Raw genomic sequence first — 17,488 nt, 5'->3', positions numbered from 1 at the left:
TCTCCCTCTCATTTGTTTGCATGTCAGACTCAAGCAATCTCTTGGCTTCAAAAATTATTGAATGTTCAAGACTTACTTGCCTCTATCCAGCTTTACTCAGCCCAGAAATACACAGCTCAAGAACCAAAGCATATTTTATGTTGCTTCCTTATTCATTTAAAACTCAGAAGAAACCCCTTATTGCTGCACCAAGACAGAAATTAAAACACAAAATTTAACATTACAATAACTCAGGCATGGTTTAAAATCCAGATGTAGATTTATAATCTCACCATATATTTTATTTTCACCTGCTTGTAAAACAGGTTTTTTTTTCTGGAAGATAAAAAAGAAAGCAAAAACTGTTCCAAAACAGTTCTAGCTTAAATAATGAGAAAACATCAGCGTAAGTAGAAAGGTTTAATAGTCAATACAAATATTCTACAAAAAACTTTCTTGGCTCTTCCACCACCTGCTGGTCATCTTACAACATGACTTTTCTCAGGAATATTTACAACAGCGTTTACAACACAACTAAAAAAATAATAATAATACCTCAAACAGTCATACAGCATCTTGTGAAATTAATTAGCATCTCCCACGGCCAATGTAGAGCAAAACTGAAAATGAGAAAAGTGTGCGTCAGCCTCCAATAGCAAAAGTCCAGGTTCAGAAAGAGTTAGAACAGCGAGTCCACGTCTACATGATCCCCTGAGGCTGTCCCTTTCCTGCGATCTTCTTGGAACACTCCAGCAGAGCGTTGTGGATATCTTTGGCACAGGATATCTGAGACTTGATCATGCTGAGGTACTGGGCATAGGACATGGACTCTGTCTGCACTGTGTCTGGCTTGGTGGCAGTCGGGACCAGGTTGGGTGAATGTTTGGCACTGTCAATGCTCTGCGAGAGGCACTCGTACGCCAGCCGCTGCACAGAGAGAATAAAAATAGTTAGTGTAGTCCATATTCAGTATATCTACTATTGTGCACAAATGCCTTGCCTTATGGCAAACAAGGAAGGGGAACTACCTTTCATTCTTTAAAAGGACTGCTTCACTTATTTTTAGATGTCAGTGATACAGGAAGGCCCTAATCATCTTAATTTTGGGTTATGGCTGGCACGTTATTAAAGTTGGTACATTTACATTTGACTTTAAGGACGTACAGATTTATTTACTTGCTGTAAATAAGAGCTTTTATTGAATGGACACATAAAGCAAAAGGTAAATATCCGATATGGATGTGACTGAGTCTTACCAAACACAGCTCCAGCTGGTCGCAGAGGGCGTAAAACTCTTCTAAACTTTTGTCAAACCTCTGCACAGAGGCGTCACTGCTTTTTCTAAAAAGAAAGAAACAAGAAATAATTGGTTAAAAAGTCAGAAAGCTGGCTATCAGAGACATCCATTAAAAAAGTTCCCCCAAACAGGCTACTTACATGCCGTTATCAATTGTCGTATTATGGCTCAAATTCATGGATGCAATCTTCATTACATTCTGAATAATAAAAACAGAGTAATACATTTAAAGTACATTGCTGAGTGTAGATTAATTAATCAATTTGACCAGCTGCAGTATCTAGACAGTATAAATCGTCAACAAGCCGACGTTAGCTGTTGTGACCAGATGTGCTCAAGCTTTAGCTAGCTAGCAAATACCTGCAAACTCTCTTTGAGCTGTGGAATGAGCATCTTGAATTTGAGAACTGGATCAAAATCCTGTTGTTGACTCAGCTGCCCCTGTTGTTGTTGTAACGAAGACGCTTGCTGTAATCCGGGTTGGGACATCGGACCGCCGGGCTGCTGCTGCTGAGACGCCATCTTGTTCAGGTACGTAGTGACGGTCCTCTCTGACACCCGAGGCTCCGACACATGCGCAGTGGCTCATGAAGCGGTTCGGTCACGTGACTAGTGACGTTTGAAGCACTTGAGTGACGTTCGAAGCAGTTCAAGTGCTTCGTCGGGCATACGAATCACCTGATGGGTTCGGTTTGTCATGTGAATTATATGATGTGAATCATCTGACTGGATCGAGTGTGTTCAGGGATATCCTGAATATCCTGTCCATGTTTAGTGGCGTTCATTTGAATGTTTCTTTGCAGAGTACGTTGGTTTGTTGCTGTTGTTGGTGTTAGTTGCTTTGAGAGTTAGTGTTGTATCAGATTGCATATTTTGTGGAGAATCGCAGATGATACAGAGAGAACTAGATAGATAAATTAGTAACATAGTTAGATAACACTAGATTGGTAGATAGAAACAGTTACATAAACGGCACCATTTAAATGGTTCATTACACAATATACGTGAAGAGTATAGGGTTACAATCCAGCATGCCAAATAGGAAACATGGTCTTCAACTACTTTATCCACTTGAAACCATACAGTAGTCTAGCAATCACACATAAATTTGCTATACAGTCCTATTTGAGTCAGAATCGCGTGTATAGTTTTGGTTCAGACAAATCAAGTGTTTTATGTCACTGCTTCATTCAATATAGAAACCCTGTCACCGGTTTGGTTGTCTCTCGGCTCTTCGGGAGAGATGAGATGAGTCTTCAAAGCAAATAATGACTTAGTCAAGAGAGATGTGGTTTGATAGTGATGCATTCAGTACAAATATTCTCTAAAACTACTAAACCATGATACCAAGGTCAAATGAAAGTAGTTGATGTCAAAGTCAAAAGTCAAAGTCAGCTTTATTGTCAATTCTGACAGGTGCAACACATAACAGGATTGAAATTACTTTCCTCAAAGGCCTACGGTGCAGCAACTTAAACACAAAATGTACAAATATGAAATGTAAAAATATAAGGAAGATATATATATCTGTGTATCTATATATACATACATATACACACCCATATACATGTACACATATATACTACACGCATACATACCTAAAAAAAATTGAATAAAAAAAGAATGAGCTGCAAACTACAAACGAATGCCATAGGTCATAAAGTTGCTGGTGTGACCCCTGAGTTGGGCAGGTGCAAAGGGTGTATGTAAGCGCCGTAACATGAACATTGGTGTAAATTAGCGACGATTCATAGAGTGTAGTAGTGACGTAAACCAAAACGGTCCAACGACAGTAGAGCAGTAGGAAGTACGGCTAGTGGTACTTTGATGTACGTTGTGTTTTTGTATTTTATTGTTATATGTATATAATTTATTTATAATCATCCTTAAACCACATATCCATTGAGTGTAGTCGAACAGGAATGTGCATGGCAAATCAAGTCCCATACAAGCATGAACCAGTAAGACACGTCTCGACTGTACTACATTTTATTGTCCACCAGATGTCCTAATAGAGCACTGTGTCATTGAAGCTTCGAATAATGAACGTTTTATTTCGATTGGCCATCACGAGGTACGACTGTAGAAAAGAAAATAGAAAGAAAGAAAATACTCTGAAAAATACCCGGTTCATTGTTTTTCAAAATAAAAGCCTTTCTTAAACTGAATGCAGTTCAGTTGCTTTAATGCTGCGTTTATTGTACACATTAAATTGCGTCTGTGTATTTTCTTGATATATAATTTTCTTAAGTATTATTCAGACTGTCTTTGTTCAATAGATATAACTTATATGCGTATTCACCTTCTATTAACATAATTTAATGTTTTGTCCTATATATAAACAATGTATCCAACATTTTAAGAGCAAAATTGTCTGTTTTTTTAATAATACATTTAATTAAGTTTTGGTTTATTTAAATAACGCGGCCTGTTAAATAGGGTTTGGTCTTTGGCGGCTTCCTCTGTCATTTTTTTGAAGGCAGCGCCGCAGCAGAGGAGGGAGGGCCCTGGAGCCGCTGTTCTCTGGCAGAAACCCCGTAGTGCAACACAGCAGCGCCATTCGGTAACTGCAACAGTATCCAAAATGGCAGGAGCTGATGGAGACGACTCTCTCTACCCTATCGCCGTTCTCATTGATGAACTGCGAAATGAGGACGTTCAGGTACACTTGTTTCGACGTTAAATTAACATTTACATACTGCTGTGAGATTAAAGCAATTTGGTACGTTTTCTTAGACGGCCGTCTTGTTGCTAGCTGACTAGCAAATACGCTAGCTAAGGCTCCAACCAAGGCCTGTCAGGAATTTTCTGCCGGGCGCACCCTCTCTTTCCATTCTAGTTTGTTGCTCGGTTTTGCGATGTTAATTGGTCATTTTGGGCAGTGGTTGAAATCATTCTCGGTCCGTTGGTGCTTATATAGACGGGCGTCGTAATATTAAATCGAAATCCGTAAGACAAACGAACCAGGTCATTGGTTTGGCAGCTAGCTGTAGCGCATCGCTAATATCCAGTAGGATGCTAGCCAAACGGCTAAAGCAATCACAACAGCAGGACGTTCAAGGCCGCTGCGTGTATAGCTCACTGTTGTTAGCATGTTTATTGCTCGTAAGGCAATCTAAGACTAACATTTTGATTCAGACACCCCAGTTCATATCCAGTCGAAACGTTGGTTATATTTAGCTAGCTACCTGGAGCGAACCGCAACCCTGGAGATTAAAGATAGTTATTTGTTTCTAGTAAATTCTGGCAGGGTTAATGGGATATGACGAGGCTTATTTTTCGACTAAAGTTATTAAATGTGGTTACTTCTTATTGTGAACGCAATATTAAGACATGTCTGTTTTGTGTACAGTTACGTCTGAACAGCATCAAAAAGCTGTCCACTATTGCTCTGGCCCTCGGTGTAGAGAGGACTCGCACTGAACTCCTTCCTTTCCTTACAGGTAAATAACCCTTTAAAATACAAAAGTGCTGAATGTGTTGTACTTTAAGCTCGTTAAAGTGGTTGCAATAACATCCAGTGGTGGCTGACGACATGTTTAACAAGTCTTTCTGTCATCCTTTAGACACCATCTATGATGAAGATGAGGTGCTCTTGGCACTGGCTGAGCAGCTTGGCAATTTCACTATGTTGGTGGGAGGACCGGAGTATGTCCACTGTCTCCTGGTAAGTTTAGCAGCATCAAAATCATGGCAAAGTTTAATTTTGCTCTTACTAGAAGCTATTATCTTGCTTCTTTAATTAGAAGAGAAAACCTTTTCATTACAAAAGTCTACAAGATACAATGCCATATTTATTGTGAACAACTGCTTACAGCTTATGTGTTTAATAGCTTTTTATTGATAATAGATTTTGGTTACACAGAGGTTGAAGACTATCTAACCTTATTCCTTCTTGATCCACAGCCTCCTCTGGAGAGCCTTGCCACAGTGGAGGAGACGGTAGTGAGAGACAAAGCCGTGGAGTCCCTGCGTAAGATCTCTCAGGAGCACTCTCCAGTTGATCTGGAAGTCCATTTTGAGCCTTTGGTGAAGCGGCTGGCCAGTGGTGACTGGTTCACTTCTCGCACATCTGCCTGCGGCCTCTTTAGTGTGTGTTATCCTCGTGTCTCCAGCACTGTCAAGGCTGAGATCCGCCAGTAAGTGGGCTTAATTATATGAAGCCAGTTTTTGAGTACTCCAGAAATGCGGGAGATTTGGTTCTGATGCTTGTGGTTATCTCTAGGCATTTCCGCACCTTGTGCTCCGATGACACTCCTATGGTGCGTCGCGCTGCAGCGTCCAAACTGGGAGAGTTTGCCAAAGTCCTGGAGCTGGATTACGTAAAAAGTGACATAATTTCCCTCTTCACTGCTCTGGCCTCTGATGAGCAGGTACGAACACTCACCTTCTTCTAAATTTAAACTTCTGTTGTTGTGTTTTATGCAGGATGAGTGTATTTGGCTGTTAAACCATGACCTTTCTCCATCAGGACTCAGTGCGGCTGCTTGCAGTGGAGGCATGTGTCAGCATTGCCACTTTGCTGCCTCAAGAGGACCTGGAGACCCTAGTGATGCCAACCTTGCGCCAGGCTGCAGAAGACAAATCCTGGAGGGTCCGTTACATGGTGGCTGACAAGTTCTCTGAGGTAAGCACAAAGTTTGCTTTTTGGTCCCTGCCATAATCTCGATATGACAAATGAGGCGTCCTATTTAGAGCTGCCCTCAAGTAGTTGAGTTCCTTTCAACCATTTATTTCCAATAATATCAAGATTTGTGTCTTGCAATCCAGGAGTAATGATTAAAGATGGGTGTACGAGACTGGCATTTAGTGTTGTTCAATGCATACTGGATGTAATGCAAGGAAATATTAATAATTTATATTGAAAAAAATACCAGCAAGCTCTGACTGGTGTGCAAGAGGTTTACAAATTAGGTCTATGTCTTGACAAACTGCAAATTATCTGACTGTAGGTGGCACATCAGACAAATGGTATTTGCTGCAAAGTGTATTTCATGCACACTGTTGCAACTGCTAAATCCATATGAAACGTGGATGTATTGGTGATTAGTTAGCCAGCTGACGTGCAAGATGTCAATGCATCTTAACTCAGTTGATGCAGAAAATCACCCTGTGCCCTCAACACCTCTTTGTGAGTCTTACCCATTTAATGATTCAGAAAATCTCTTCCAAAAAATTTCATGTGTTTGAGTTTGAAGATTAATATCCTGCCGTTGACTTTTGGTAGAAACATTTTTGGATGCCTAGATAATGAGGTCAGCCTGATTATCTTTGTCTGTGGCTTTCATGGCTGTCACATCTGTGTTTTTATCAGATCTCACATTTAACTGTGCAAAACATCATCACGTTTTACTGCAATATTCTTAGCTGAGGGGAGGCCGCCGCTTCCTCAACTAAGTGACTGTGAGAACCTGAAAGCTTCCTTTGTCTCAGCATTGAGTACTTGCTATACTCCAAGGCTTTATATAACTATAAATGCAGCCACAGTGCCTTGCAGTTGCTGTCACTGTCAAAAATGGACACTATAGGATCAGTATTACATTGGGGTCAAACATCATTGAAGTCCGCTTCCTTATAAATGTTTTTTGGTCATTTTACTTTATTTGGATGTTTGAGCTTCTCTTTGCTAAAAGGTGAAAGCTTCTCATTGCTCGCCTAAAATCTGAGTCCAAGGAACCCACAGGGGTGAGGACCATCACAATAAGTTTGGTGGCTGAATTCACACAGTTTCAGGAATAAAGGACTTAAGTGTTTACACAAAAAAGGCAAATTGTCAGTCACAGCAAGTGTGATCAAGTAAAAGTAAAATGTTGGAATCAATAAGCTCCTTTTTTAAAGTAATTTGCAACTCTTGATTGATTTTCACCTAACTTTGGTTAAACATGGGTTGTTTACAAACTGTATACTGCTTATTCTTAATGTGTGGCATCAGGTTGGTCATACGTCGCTAGTTCATTTGTTCATTTGTCATGAACAAATGCTGTTTTGCTCAAACATTCAACAACGTAAAGCTGTGGTAGGCACTTTTCACTGTACCACTAAAATACATTCATCGCATGAGCTGACAGCCTCAAATTTATGTCACACATATTAACACTGACTGAGACATAAACGACAACAAAAAAGCAATGTCAACTCAGGTCTTTTTTTGCCACAATTATTTTCTTACATTAGCTAAAATCTTAAATTGTAAACAAAGTAGATAAGACATTCACTTCTGTCGTCACGGTTGCCATGTAACCTGTTCCTTCATAAAATCCTTTTATTTTTGATTTAATATCCAAAAACTCATCGTGTCATTTTGAATTGGTATTTTCCCGCATATGCTTATTTGGATATTGAAGCATATTGATTTTTGTCAACATGTAGCTCCAGAAAGCTGTGGGGCCAGAGATCACAAAGAACGATCTGGTCCCAGCTTTCCAGAATCTCCTGAAGGACTGTGAAGCCGAGGTCCGTGCTGCTGCAGCCAACAAAGTCAAAGGTAATTGAGACTTGGAACTTATTTATCACACGGATTCAAGTTGTTAGAGCTTCTTGCTCAGTCTGTTCTACTTTTTGTTTTTTTACTTTTTGTTAGAATTCTGCGAGAACCTCCCAGAGGATAATCGTGAGCAAATCATCATGACTCACATCCTTCCCTGCGTCAAGGTAAAAAAAAAAATAAACTTCTCTGTCTTCCACACATGTGACATTGCTCAGGCGCTTTGCTTCTCAGTTAAACAAAAGACACTTTGATGTTAAGCATGTAAAAGGAATTGAGGCTTATCTTTTTATAGTCTTCCCCAAAGCTTTGACGCAGATATGTGGTGCTCTGGCATCCACCAGGGGTTGTTTTTGTTTTTTTTGTTTCGGTCGCTTTTCCTTTTGATAATATTTAGTTTAGCAGTTTGCTTGCTGGTATCATCATGTATGCAAGCAACAGAAGTGTCCCAACCTTGTGTGTGAGCAAAGTAGGACAAAGATGATGATTTGTTGGGGGAAAAATAATTAAGACAGAGTTGCAAACTGATTTGTTCAAAAAATGTTTTGAAACTGCATGCAGCTTTCTCTTAAGTGTGTCCTATGTCATGAGTGAAATAAAACACCCCTTGCACAATGGAAGTCCTTGTTCACAAATTCAACAACAAAGAGCTTTACAGGCACCTGTGAGTGAGAAACAACATATAGGCAGAGACAAAGAATGGCACTTGTGTTTTTTAGAACGACGAACTAATCAGCCACCGTGTACGAGTGAGTTTCTGCTTTCTGAACACTGGAGGGCGTACACGCTGTCGCAGGCCGACTCTGCTTGGACTAATCAACTTGAGTTGAGCCAACCATGTTGGCCTTTTTTATGATCAGTCCCTTTTAATGTTATTACACCCACACATACCAGTCATTGCTCACACGAGGAGCGGTTTTTCTCCCATATTCTGTTTCTTGCTCGCAGCGGCCTGAACAGCTCTGGTTTGAATCTGTGTGCATGGATTTACTGTGATTATACAAGTGGTAATCTGACGTCCTCTAGGTCCTCCCCGAGTGTCCTTGATGAGTAGATTGATGCAACTCAACAAAACGATGGATAATTTGAACAGGATATAAAATATAAAGATAATAAAACAAGTTGTTCTTTGTTTGTGATGGACCATAAAACCTATTCAGAGTAGCTTCCTCATGGTAAAAAGAAAGGACCAATAGAATCTGTAGAAGAATTAGAGCTTTAAACACCTAAAGATGCCCCTTATTGCAGCTTCAGCCACAAATGGCCATTAAGGGATATGTATTGCAAGACATTTTGTCTGCATGCCAGTGTTTGTCAGACTTTGAACCACCAGGTGGCACTGTTGTGTTGTAGATTGTAAGTTTAGTTGCAGCTTGTTCAGTGCTCAGCAAGTGGATTTTCGTTGATTTCCTAATGGTTGTGGAACTACAGTTAGATCTACAGTGCAAATCTTGAATCTGCAGAATATTGTTTGTGAAAACTGTAGAGCTTCGTGAGAGTCATTCTGCTTATGCTGGTAAAAGATAGGCATTGGATCAAAGCTATACAGGTAGCAACAGACTGTACAAAGATTATAGGATGATAAAAAAGAGCATATGGCCCAGACATATCATAGACTCGCTGATGGGTACATGATTAGTATGTTGCTAATGTATTCGTATATTCTATCAGACCTAAAGTACTACAATTCTTTGTACGCGAGTTACAATAATCATTGAAAATTAGAGATGGGTGTATAGATAATTGGTAATTTCTTTGCTCTTAGTTTATGTTACACCCATTTCTGTTTCTGTCTACAACATATGTTAAGTGACAATTTATTGTCTACACTGCTATTAAGTTCACTTAACTGTGCATTCGCCATCGAGTCGATTATAGTCTGCCTTTCTCTAGTGTGTTGTAAATATAACCCGTAGCAGTAGTCTTGATGTTTATTTATATGCTTTCTGTCCTAACTTTTTGTTTGCACTCATCTCCCTGTCTCCTGTGCGTCCTGTCTCTGACCAGGAACTTGTTTCAGACACCAACCAGCACGTGAAGTCAGCCCTGGCCTCAGTCATTATGGGCCTGTCAACCATTCTGGGCAAGGACAACACAATAGAGCACTTGCTGCCTCTCTTCCTGGCTCAACTCAAGGACGAGGTAAACTAAATGCAGATTTTTAATTGTGGGTTACAGTCCTCTTTTATATATTACACAACTGGCTATGGAAATCCTTAAGGGCAGTTTTTAGTTTGGAAATATTCACTATAAAAGCTTGTTATAAAGCGGCTGTGTTTGACCAACTTCTCTGGCCTTCTGTGATCAGCATGTCTGAGACCAAACAAAGCCATTTGGCCACAGCTACCAGATGTACCTGGCTGCCACCTGCCTGGGCAGGAGGATGATCCATGTAGTTGGCAGTCAGGCTGAGACATTACAATTTGAGGACTGATTGACTGTCTGTGTCTGGAGGGAAGCTTAATAAAAAGTTGGTCACAGTTTAACCTGATAGGTTTCTGCTTGATGGATTTGGATTATTTTTTTACAATACTAATGAGTAAATGTAGATGTTTGCTCTTCAGCTGACTGTGTAGCATAAAGAATAGTTTTGTAATAATCATCTCATTTATTTCAGTTATGTTTGTGATTATCATCATAAGACACTTTTAAATTATTTGTTCAGGGAGCTGTTATAGAACTGTGTTTTAGAAATGTTTATATACATATTCCCTTGATGTATTGGGTACGTCTAAAACTACGATAGCTGACTGTTCTCTGATAAATACATTGCTGTTGCATAAATTTGTGTATTCAGATCAGACACAAGTTTGGCAGGTTAGACACAAAGGTATATAAATGTTGGCTGCCAGTTCTTCCACTGCTTTGCTTTAGTCCTATTTAAAGATGGCCCATTTTCCTCACTGCATAAATACAAGACCAAGATTGTCTAATTGGATAACTCTCAGATCTGACCGCTTTGACGTGACTCCATTTGTATCTGTTTGAAAATGGTTTTATGAGGAGATGCACATCTCTTGTCAGTATTAATGTTATTCAATCAAAGGCTCTATTCTGATTATTTCTGTGCCTTAATTGGTTTCTGTATTCTTCCCACTAAAGGATTGTGGAACATGCCGATGAGAAGTTTTGTAGTATTTCAAGTTCAGTTTTCCGTGCAACATTACGTTTCATTAAACTTTTCTTAAGTCCTTAACTGTCAGACCCAGAACACCCTAACCTCAGAGAAAAATGTAACTTACTCAAACTGAATATGGCGACAGTAGCAAGGATGCTCGAAGCTCTGCTCCTGACGGCATAGAGGCTTGTCCTGCTCAGAACACGTGCAGCTCTACTGCTGATAATGTTACAGCTGCACTCCCCTACAAGCAGAGGACAGGTTGTGAATATCGTTCTTCAAATAAGAACTAAAGCAGATCTCCATGTGAGAGGCCCCTTTAGATATAAACCTTCCATCCATCTGCCAGCTATACCCACTTTATCCTGTAATGGGCCACGCACGGTAGGCTGGAGCCTGTCCCAGTTGGCATAGGGTGAGACGCTGGGTACAGCAGTCCATCACAGGGATGACGTAAACCTGGGTTGCGTTATTCTTGACAAAAATACTAGATTGTTTAGAGTGTCTTGAGTAGCATCGCCTGGCTAGAGCCAAGAAATTTCTTCTTTAGAGAGACGGGGCAGACGGGTTGACAGAGGAAAGGTAGAGGGATAGTGGGTACGAGGATGATAAGAGTTAAGAACTAGCCTAGACACAGACTTGAGATGAAGGAGCTGTTGCAGACTGCTCCACCCTGTTCCAAATAACAATGCCATTCATTTTTTGTATTGTCAGAAGTGACACCACTGACAATAAAGTCCTTTCTGCAGTGGATGCTTTGGCTGAAGTCCGACCCGTTCTGTTAATAACTTCTAACGTGAACGACAAAGTACCTTAGTTGAAGGACATTTAAGCTCCTGGCCACAACATAAAGACCACTCATCCTAACAACTTCACACTCACTACTGCACTTCTTTGGGTCCCTTGTAATTCAAGTGTAAAGTAGATCAGATGAGGTTTTGTTTCTTCTTTTACATCAGTTGTGTCATGTCAGGATTATGAGATTAATATGATTTGTCTAATACCTGAATCTTCTGTTGTAATTTTTAAGAAGTGCTACTATAACCATGACTTGTTCCTGTTCTTCCCGTCACAGTGCCCCGAGGTGCGTCTCAACATCATCTCCAACCTAGACTGTGTGAACGAGGTGATTGGCATTCGGCAGCTTTCCCAGTCACTCTTGCCAGCCATTGTGGAGCTGGCAGAGGATGCAAAGTGGAGGGTCCGCCTCGCCATCATAGAGTACATGCCTTTGTTGGCAGGACAGCTGGTGAGTCATGGAGGCTTGGAAAGACTGCTGAGACTAATATAAAATATGTCTTGAATGACATCCCAATTAGTGCCATGTATAATAACCGCAATGAATAGACACATACGATCGCTCCTGTTTCAAGTATAGACATGGAGGAAATTGTTCTGATTTCGCTTTGTGTCCTCAGGGAGTGGAATTCTTTGACGAGAAGCTCAACACCCTTTGTATGGCCTGGCTTATTGACCACGGTAAGCCGCTGTTATGTCATACTGTAAATTCATACTCGTCTGAAGCTCATAAAATTCACGTACACTGTGATGCAATGCAGGAGGAGTCTATGCTTAAACAGAGATGCTTACGTGGACACCTTTACTTTGCACCAATTTTTTATTTTTTTTTTATCTTGCGAATACAGATTTATCCCCCAGATATTGTCCTTGTATTCAGCTTCAGGTATTTTTAGTTGAGCTTTACGTCATAAGCTCCCAGAAGTCACCAAATTCCCAAACCATCTGTGGAAGCACCCCCAAATATCTTGTTATGTTTTCCAGTTGCCGTCATTTTATCCTTCACGACGCACAAGCTATATCTGCTCGCGTCTATTTCACACTTCTGACAGCTAATGCAGCTTTGCAGAATGAGCTATTGTGTTCAAATGCTGTTAATGTTTAAATATCACTGCTCTTACTCACCTGAGCCTGGCGGTGTCATACTGTATTACTACCTGCACAGAGACCCTCGACTTAAAGGTACTATTGACTATCAGCTATTGAGCAGATGGGGGTAGAAGTAGGATGAGATGTGCCAATTTTCTGCTCTTTGCTGCAGAACTATCCAGAGTACTATAGTAATGTCGTACTACAGCTGTGAGTAGGAAAGCACAACATCCTTCAGTACAATGGTTTTGACAAGTTGTCATTAAAGTTTTTGTCACCATGAAGGAGTAAAGTTGCTGTGTCATCTTTCTGCTGCTCACATTAGCCTTGTTCTTCTATATTCCTGTAGTTTGAGCTCTACATTTTGAACTGTTGTAACTTAAAAAAACCCAGTTGGATCACTTGGTGTGTGAGTTTATATCTGTGCAAGTTTGCCTTCTTTCTCCTCAGCAGTTTAAACTATTCTGTGATACTCTTATGCTGGAGGAGCTGCGTACATGTAGAACAAACTGTGCACCCGGCTTCACTTTACAACATATGGTATTGTCTTTTGCATACATTTTTCTCTGAGTATGTGGTGTTCTCTTGACATTGAGTTTTCCAATTAGAGAGACACACGCTCCCTGTTGAGGACAAAGGGCCAGCTGGGTTACATCATTGGAATGCTGCTGGTGTGAGTTTCTGTGTGTATGGCCGGGGTTAGGGCCGTGCCACCCTTACGTAAGCCTTTCAAAGAAAGACAGGACCACGGAAATCTTTTTTCCTCGCTGACTCTGATTAAAAAGAATTACGTTTGTGTTATTTTAACATTACACACAACCTACGAATGCAGTTAGCTCTTGTTTTTTGTCGTACAGGAACTTGTACTGTGTTTATCCAGTTCAGTTGAATATTTGAATTTCTGGTTTAATGGTATTATTTCTAGCTTTGTTATATTTTGACCTGAGACAAAAAGAATCACACATTCACTAGTTGTTTTCATTGCTGATAATTAAAAGGGAAAGGCTTTGCTTATCATGTCTGTGGCCTTTTTTTTTTTTTATAGTCAGACCTCGCATAAAAGAAAGTCTGGCAGTTGTGTAACTGCAGTGATGGTGTTGCTTTCAGAGTGATGTCAAAGTTGTTCCCTGAATGTATCTTGTGTTATGTAGACACCATCTACACACTAATCCCTCTTAACAGCTGCTCTGTTAATGAGGGTCTCATGTTGCATGTCCTATGTAGACAAAGCTGATCCCTCAGTTGTTGTAAGGGCAAAACTCTGAAACACTTTGTCCAGAGGATGGTCAAACATGCAATAGCTGTCAGAATTAGTCACTTGTAAATGAGAACAAAAGTATTATCTGGAACGACTTGAGGTGCCGTCACACAAATCTAAACAACTCTGCCTACGTAAATCTCAAAACACGCACACACCCTTCACACTGAATGTCGCCTTTGTATTTTTGCAGTGTACGCTATCCGTGAAGCAGCCACCTGCAACCTCATGAAGCTCGTGGAAAAGTTTGGCGCCGAGTGGGCTCAGAACACCATTGTGCCCAAAGTGCTGGGCATGGCCAACGACCCCAATTACCTCCACAGGATGACCACTCTGTTCTGCATCAATGTGAGTCAACGGCATCGTCTGTGCTCTCTCGTTTGTTTACTTGAAAGATTTGTCTAAATGTGTAAACGCTGCCGTGTTGTGCCTCAGGCTTTGTCAGAGGTGTGTGGCCAGGAGATCACCACTAAGCAGATGCTACCAGTGGTCGTCAAGATGTCCAATGACCAGGTGGCTAACGTACGCTTCAATGTTGCCAAGTCCCTTCAAAAGATCGGACCCGTCCTTGACTGCAAGTACGTAATCTGTAATTTAAGCATCGGGTTTCTCCGCAAAACAAAAAGCGCTGTATCACTCTAAAAAGTAGAAAGAAGTAGCTTTGACAATGTGATCAATAATCTTTGTCCCGTGTCCCTCAGTGCCCTTCAAACAGAAGTGAAGCCAGTGCTGGAGAAGCTGTCTGCAGACTCAGACATGGATGTCAAGTACTTTGCCCAGGAGGCTCTGAGTGGTAAGCTTTGTCTCTTATTCTCACATTTTGTACAAATATCATGAATTATATTTAAAATACTTTTAAAGTTTTAAGTTTTTAATGAAATATTCTTTTTTTCCCCCTCCACAGTTCTGGCCCTAGTATAACCAACCCAACGAGGCTAAACCAGACACCCACCCGAGACAAAAAAAAAACAACAAAAAACGCAACACTTTTACAAGATATTTATTGATGTTCAGGAACAACTGGTAAATGTATAGAGAAAGCTGTTAACAACTGTTTTATCCCTTTTTTCCTCTTTCTCATTTTTTACTGTTTGATGGTAGTTCATGTCCAGGCATAGCACACACGCTTCTTTGTCAATCTTCCTCTTTGCTGTAAATGATTGCTTTTACAATGGCAAAGTGTGATGAAACTGAATTAAGTGGTGCATGCTGACTAACGTGCTACTGTACTCGCTAAGCATCGCTAAACAGAACCCCTCTCACATTCCTCCCTCTCTCTTACGTTCTCTGTTGTACTTTTAGCCGCAGTCGTTGCAGCGTACCACCATGTATGTTCGCTGCTTAAAGCCGCGCCAACTCTCTGTGCTTCTGCTGCACGTTTTCTCCCAGTGCTAGATGGAAACTTTTAGCGGCAGATGGTGCAACAAGCTGTTTATTTTGCTGCGCTTCCTTCTGAATCAGCCCCTTTGATAGCGGCTTTTTCCCAGAGACACTTGTATGGCTCCCCGCAGAAGCGATTTAAAGTCCTGTGCACGTCTATTCGGCTGTTTTTATTCCATCAGACCAAACCTGTTGTCTCCTAAAAGACTCACAGGATTGTAATGTTAAAAGCTCTGACAAGGAAATGATCCAGTACTGCATGTAACCTCATGAACTCAATGATGTACTTTATCAATTTCAAATAGTGTACGTTCCCAGCTCTCTCTACCAGACTACCATGCTCTACCACATGGTGTGTTCTCCGCAGCAACACGGATTGAATTGGTCAAACAAATTACCTCGGCCCATTGTAATAGGGACCAGCTCAAGTGTAAAGTGTTGCTCATAATTATACCTCTTCCAAATCCTTAGTGATTTCGCTGATGTGAAGGGGTGGGAAGTAGTAGTCAGTTGTGATTTTCTGCAATATGTTCTCGGCATTGCTCTTAATCTTCGTGCCAATGACTTTGATAAGCAGCGGTGTTTTCTTTTAGCGCGCCTGGGTAAACAGTTTTCACCTGTCCTGTTCCTGTGGAGAGACAACGTTGTTGTTTTCTGCAAGGAACAGTTTATTCGCTTGACGTTAATGGGGATGGTAAAACTAAATTGACTACAGCTTTCAGGGCGAACACAAAAACCACGGCACTCCTTGTGCCGGAGAGCCGCCCAGTTTTCCTGTAAATCCATGCTAAGTCCTCCACTGAGCACGAGGTTTAAAAGCATAAGGTCAGTGAACGATGAGGACCACCTCCTTTGGATCTTTGCTTGAAAATCTCTGCACGATGGAGAACAAGTGCATGGTTTCAAAGAAAGTGGGATGGGGGACATGGAGCATGTGTACGCAAGGCTGCATAATGTTTTATTACGGGGTGGGAACTGGGGGGGGGGTAATGGGCGGGTTGAATAAATGTTTCGTTTGTGTCGATAAAAGAAACTTTTGTCTTTTCCCTGAACTACTCCTGCTGTTCCCTTCTCCTCCTCCTCCCCCCTCCTCCTCTCATTCTGTTCTGTTGAATAAACCTTGATTGTTGATTGTCCTGTATCACGAAGACTGTGCTTTTTATTTTTATTTTGAATTCTCTTCACAATTGGGATGCTGTACTACTGTATCTTGATCTGAATAAAGTAACACAAAGGAACCGGAGCAGCCTACTTTTATAATCAAGTCACTGTAATTGCTGCAAATTTACTACAGGGTGACAAGAGGAGCAACAATCACGCTGTTACAACAGTGGCTTTGTTGGATTCAGAATAACAAATTTACCACACAGTGACGTATTCAGTAGGAGATCATTAGCCTGGTTTAGCCAGACTTAATTCTTATCAGAATAGGAGTCTGTTAACACACCATTTGGATTCATTATGGGGTGTGTTCCAGCTGATACTGAGAAAAACAAATACTTCTGCACACGTCTGGATGGTCCCACGACCAATCAGAGCCATTTTGTTTTACACACAATCAGCTTCATGCTTACATCACTGTTACTCCTCTGTCTGTGGCATAAAGCCCACCAAACGATTTGATGGGCCCAGCAGATCTTTGCCGGAGCATAATCTGCTCCCAGTGGAGTGGTTTCAGACTGACTTTGCCACAAACAAATTAAGCATCTGGGAAATTTGGTTTGGCTAGAAAACATAAATGGATCAGAGAGGAGGTTTAGTCTCGTTAGATACTGATCAGCAGACGCTTCGGTTAAACCAAATCACTGCATATCACTACACCATGATCAGATCTACCTCGATAGGGGTTATTGATTAAAAAGATGTTCGGTGATGATCACATTTTATCATACATAAGTCGATCAGCCACAATATTATGACCATGTGATAGTATAACGTTGCGCTGGAAAGCCTTTGGACCTGGCATTCATGTAGACATTTACCACCCGCCTAGACCAGACCAGGCACCCCCACCCCATAGCAATGACACTCCTTGATAGTAGCAGCACAAGGTGTTGACCTGGCCTCCAAATTCACTAGATCCCA

General features: G+C 41.0%; 2 protein-coding genes across 2 annotated transcripts; one reads left to right on the top strand and one right to left on the bottom strand.

Annotated features, from left to right (window-relative positions):
- Positions 1-385: 385 nt before the first annotated feature.
- Positions 386-2,426, bottom strand: med29 (mediator complex subunit 29). The gene is made up of 4 exons (XM_084558050.1): positions 1,637-2,426; positions 1,417-1,475; positions 1,236-1,320; positions 386-906 (listed from the first exon to the last, which is right to left on the bottom strand). The coding sequence occupies exons 1-4, from the start codon at positions 1,796-1,798 to the stop codon at positions 679-681; spliced, it is 534 nt and encodes a 177-aa protein (XP_084414176.1). The 5' UTR covers positions 1,799-2,426; the 3' UTR covers positions 386-678.
- A 1,360-nt stretch (positions 2,427-3,786) lies between these two features.
- ppp2r1bb (protein phosphatase 2, regulatory subunit A, beta b) lies at positions 3,787-16,664 on the top strand. Its single transcript, XM_084558497.1, has 15 exons — positions 3,787-3,938; positions 4,629-4,719; positions 4,843-4,943; positions 5,183-5,415; positions 5,502-5,649; positions 5,748-5,903; positions 7,646-7,760; positions 7,857-7,927; positions 9,768-9,902; positions 11,954-12,127; positions 12,297-12,357; positions 14,217-14,371; positions 14,459-14,601; positions 14,725-14,816; positions 14,928-16,664. Exons 1-15 carry the CDS (start codon positions 3,861-3,863, stop codon positions 14,942-14,944), a joined length of 1,770 nt encoding a protein of 589 aa, XP_084414623.1. The 5' UTR covers positions 3,787-3,860; the 3' UTR covers positions 14,945-16,664.
- The last annotated feature ends 824 nt before the right edge of the window (positions 16,665-17,488 follow it).

Source organism: Chelon labrosus, assembly GCF_963514085.1.
Source record: "Chelon labrosus genome assembly, chromosome: 13".
Taxonomy (NCBI): Eukaryota; Metazoa; Chordata; class Actinopteri; order Mugiliformes; family Mugilidae; genus Chelon; species Chelon labrosus.
The sequence above is the reverse complement of the archived record's forward strand: the minus strand, read 5'-3'. Positions and strand labels throughout refer to the sequence as shown.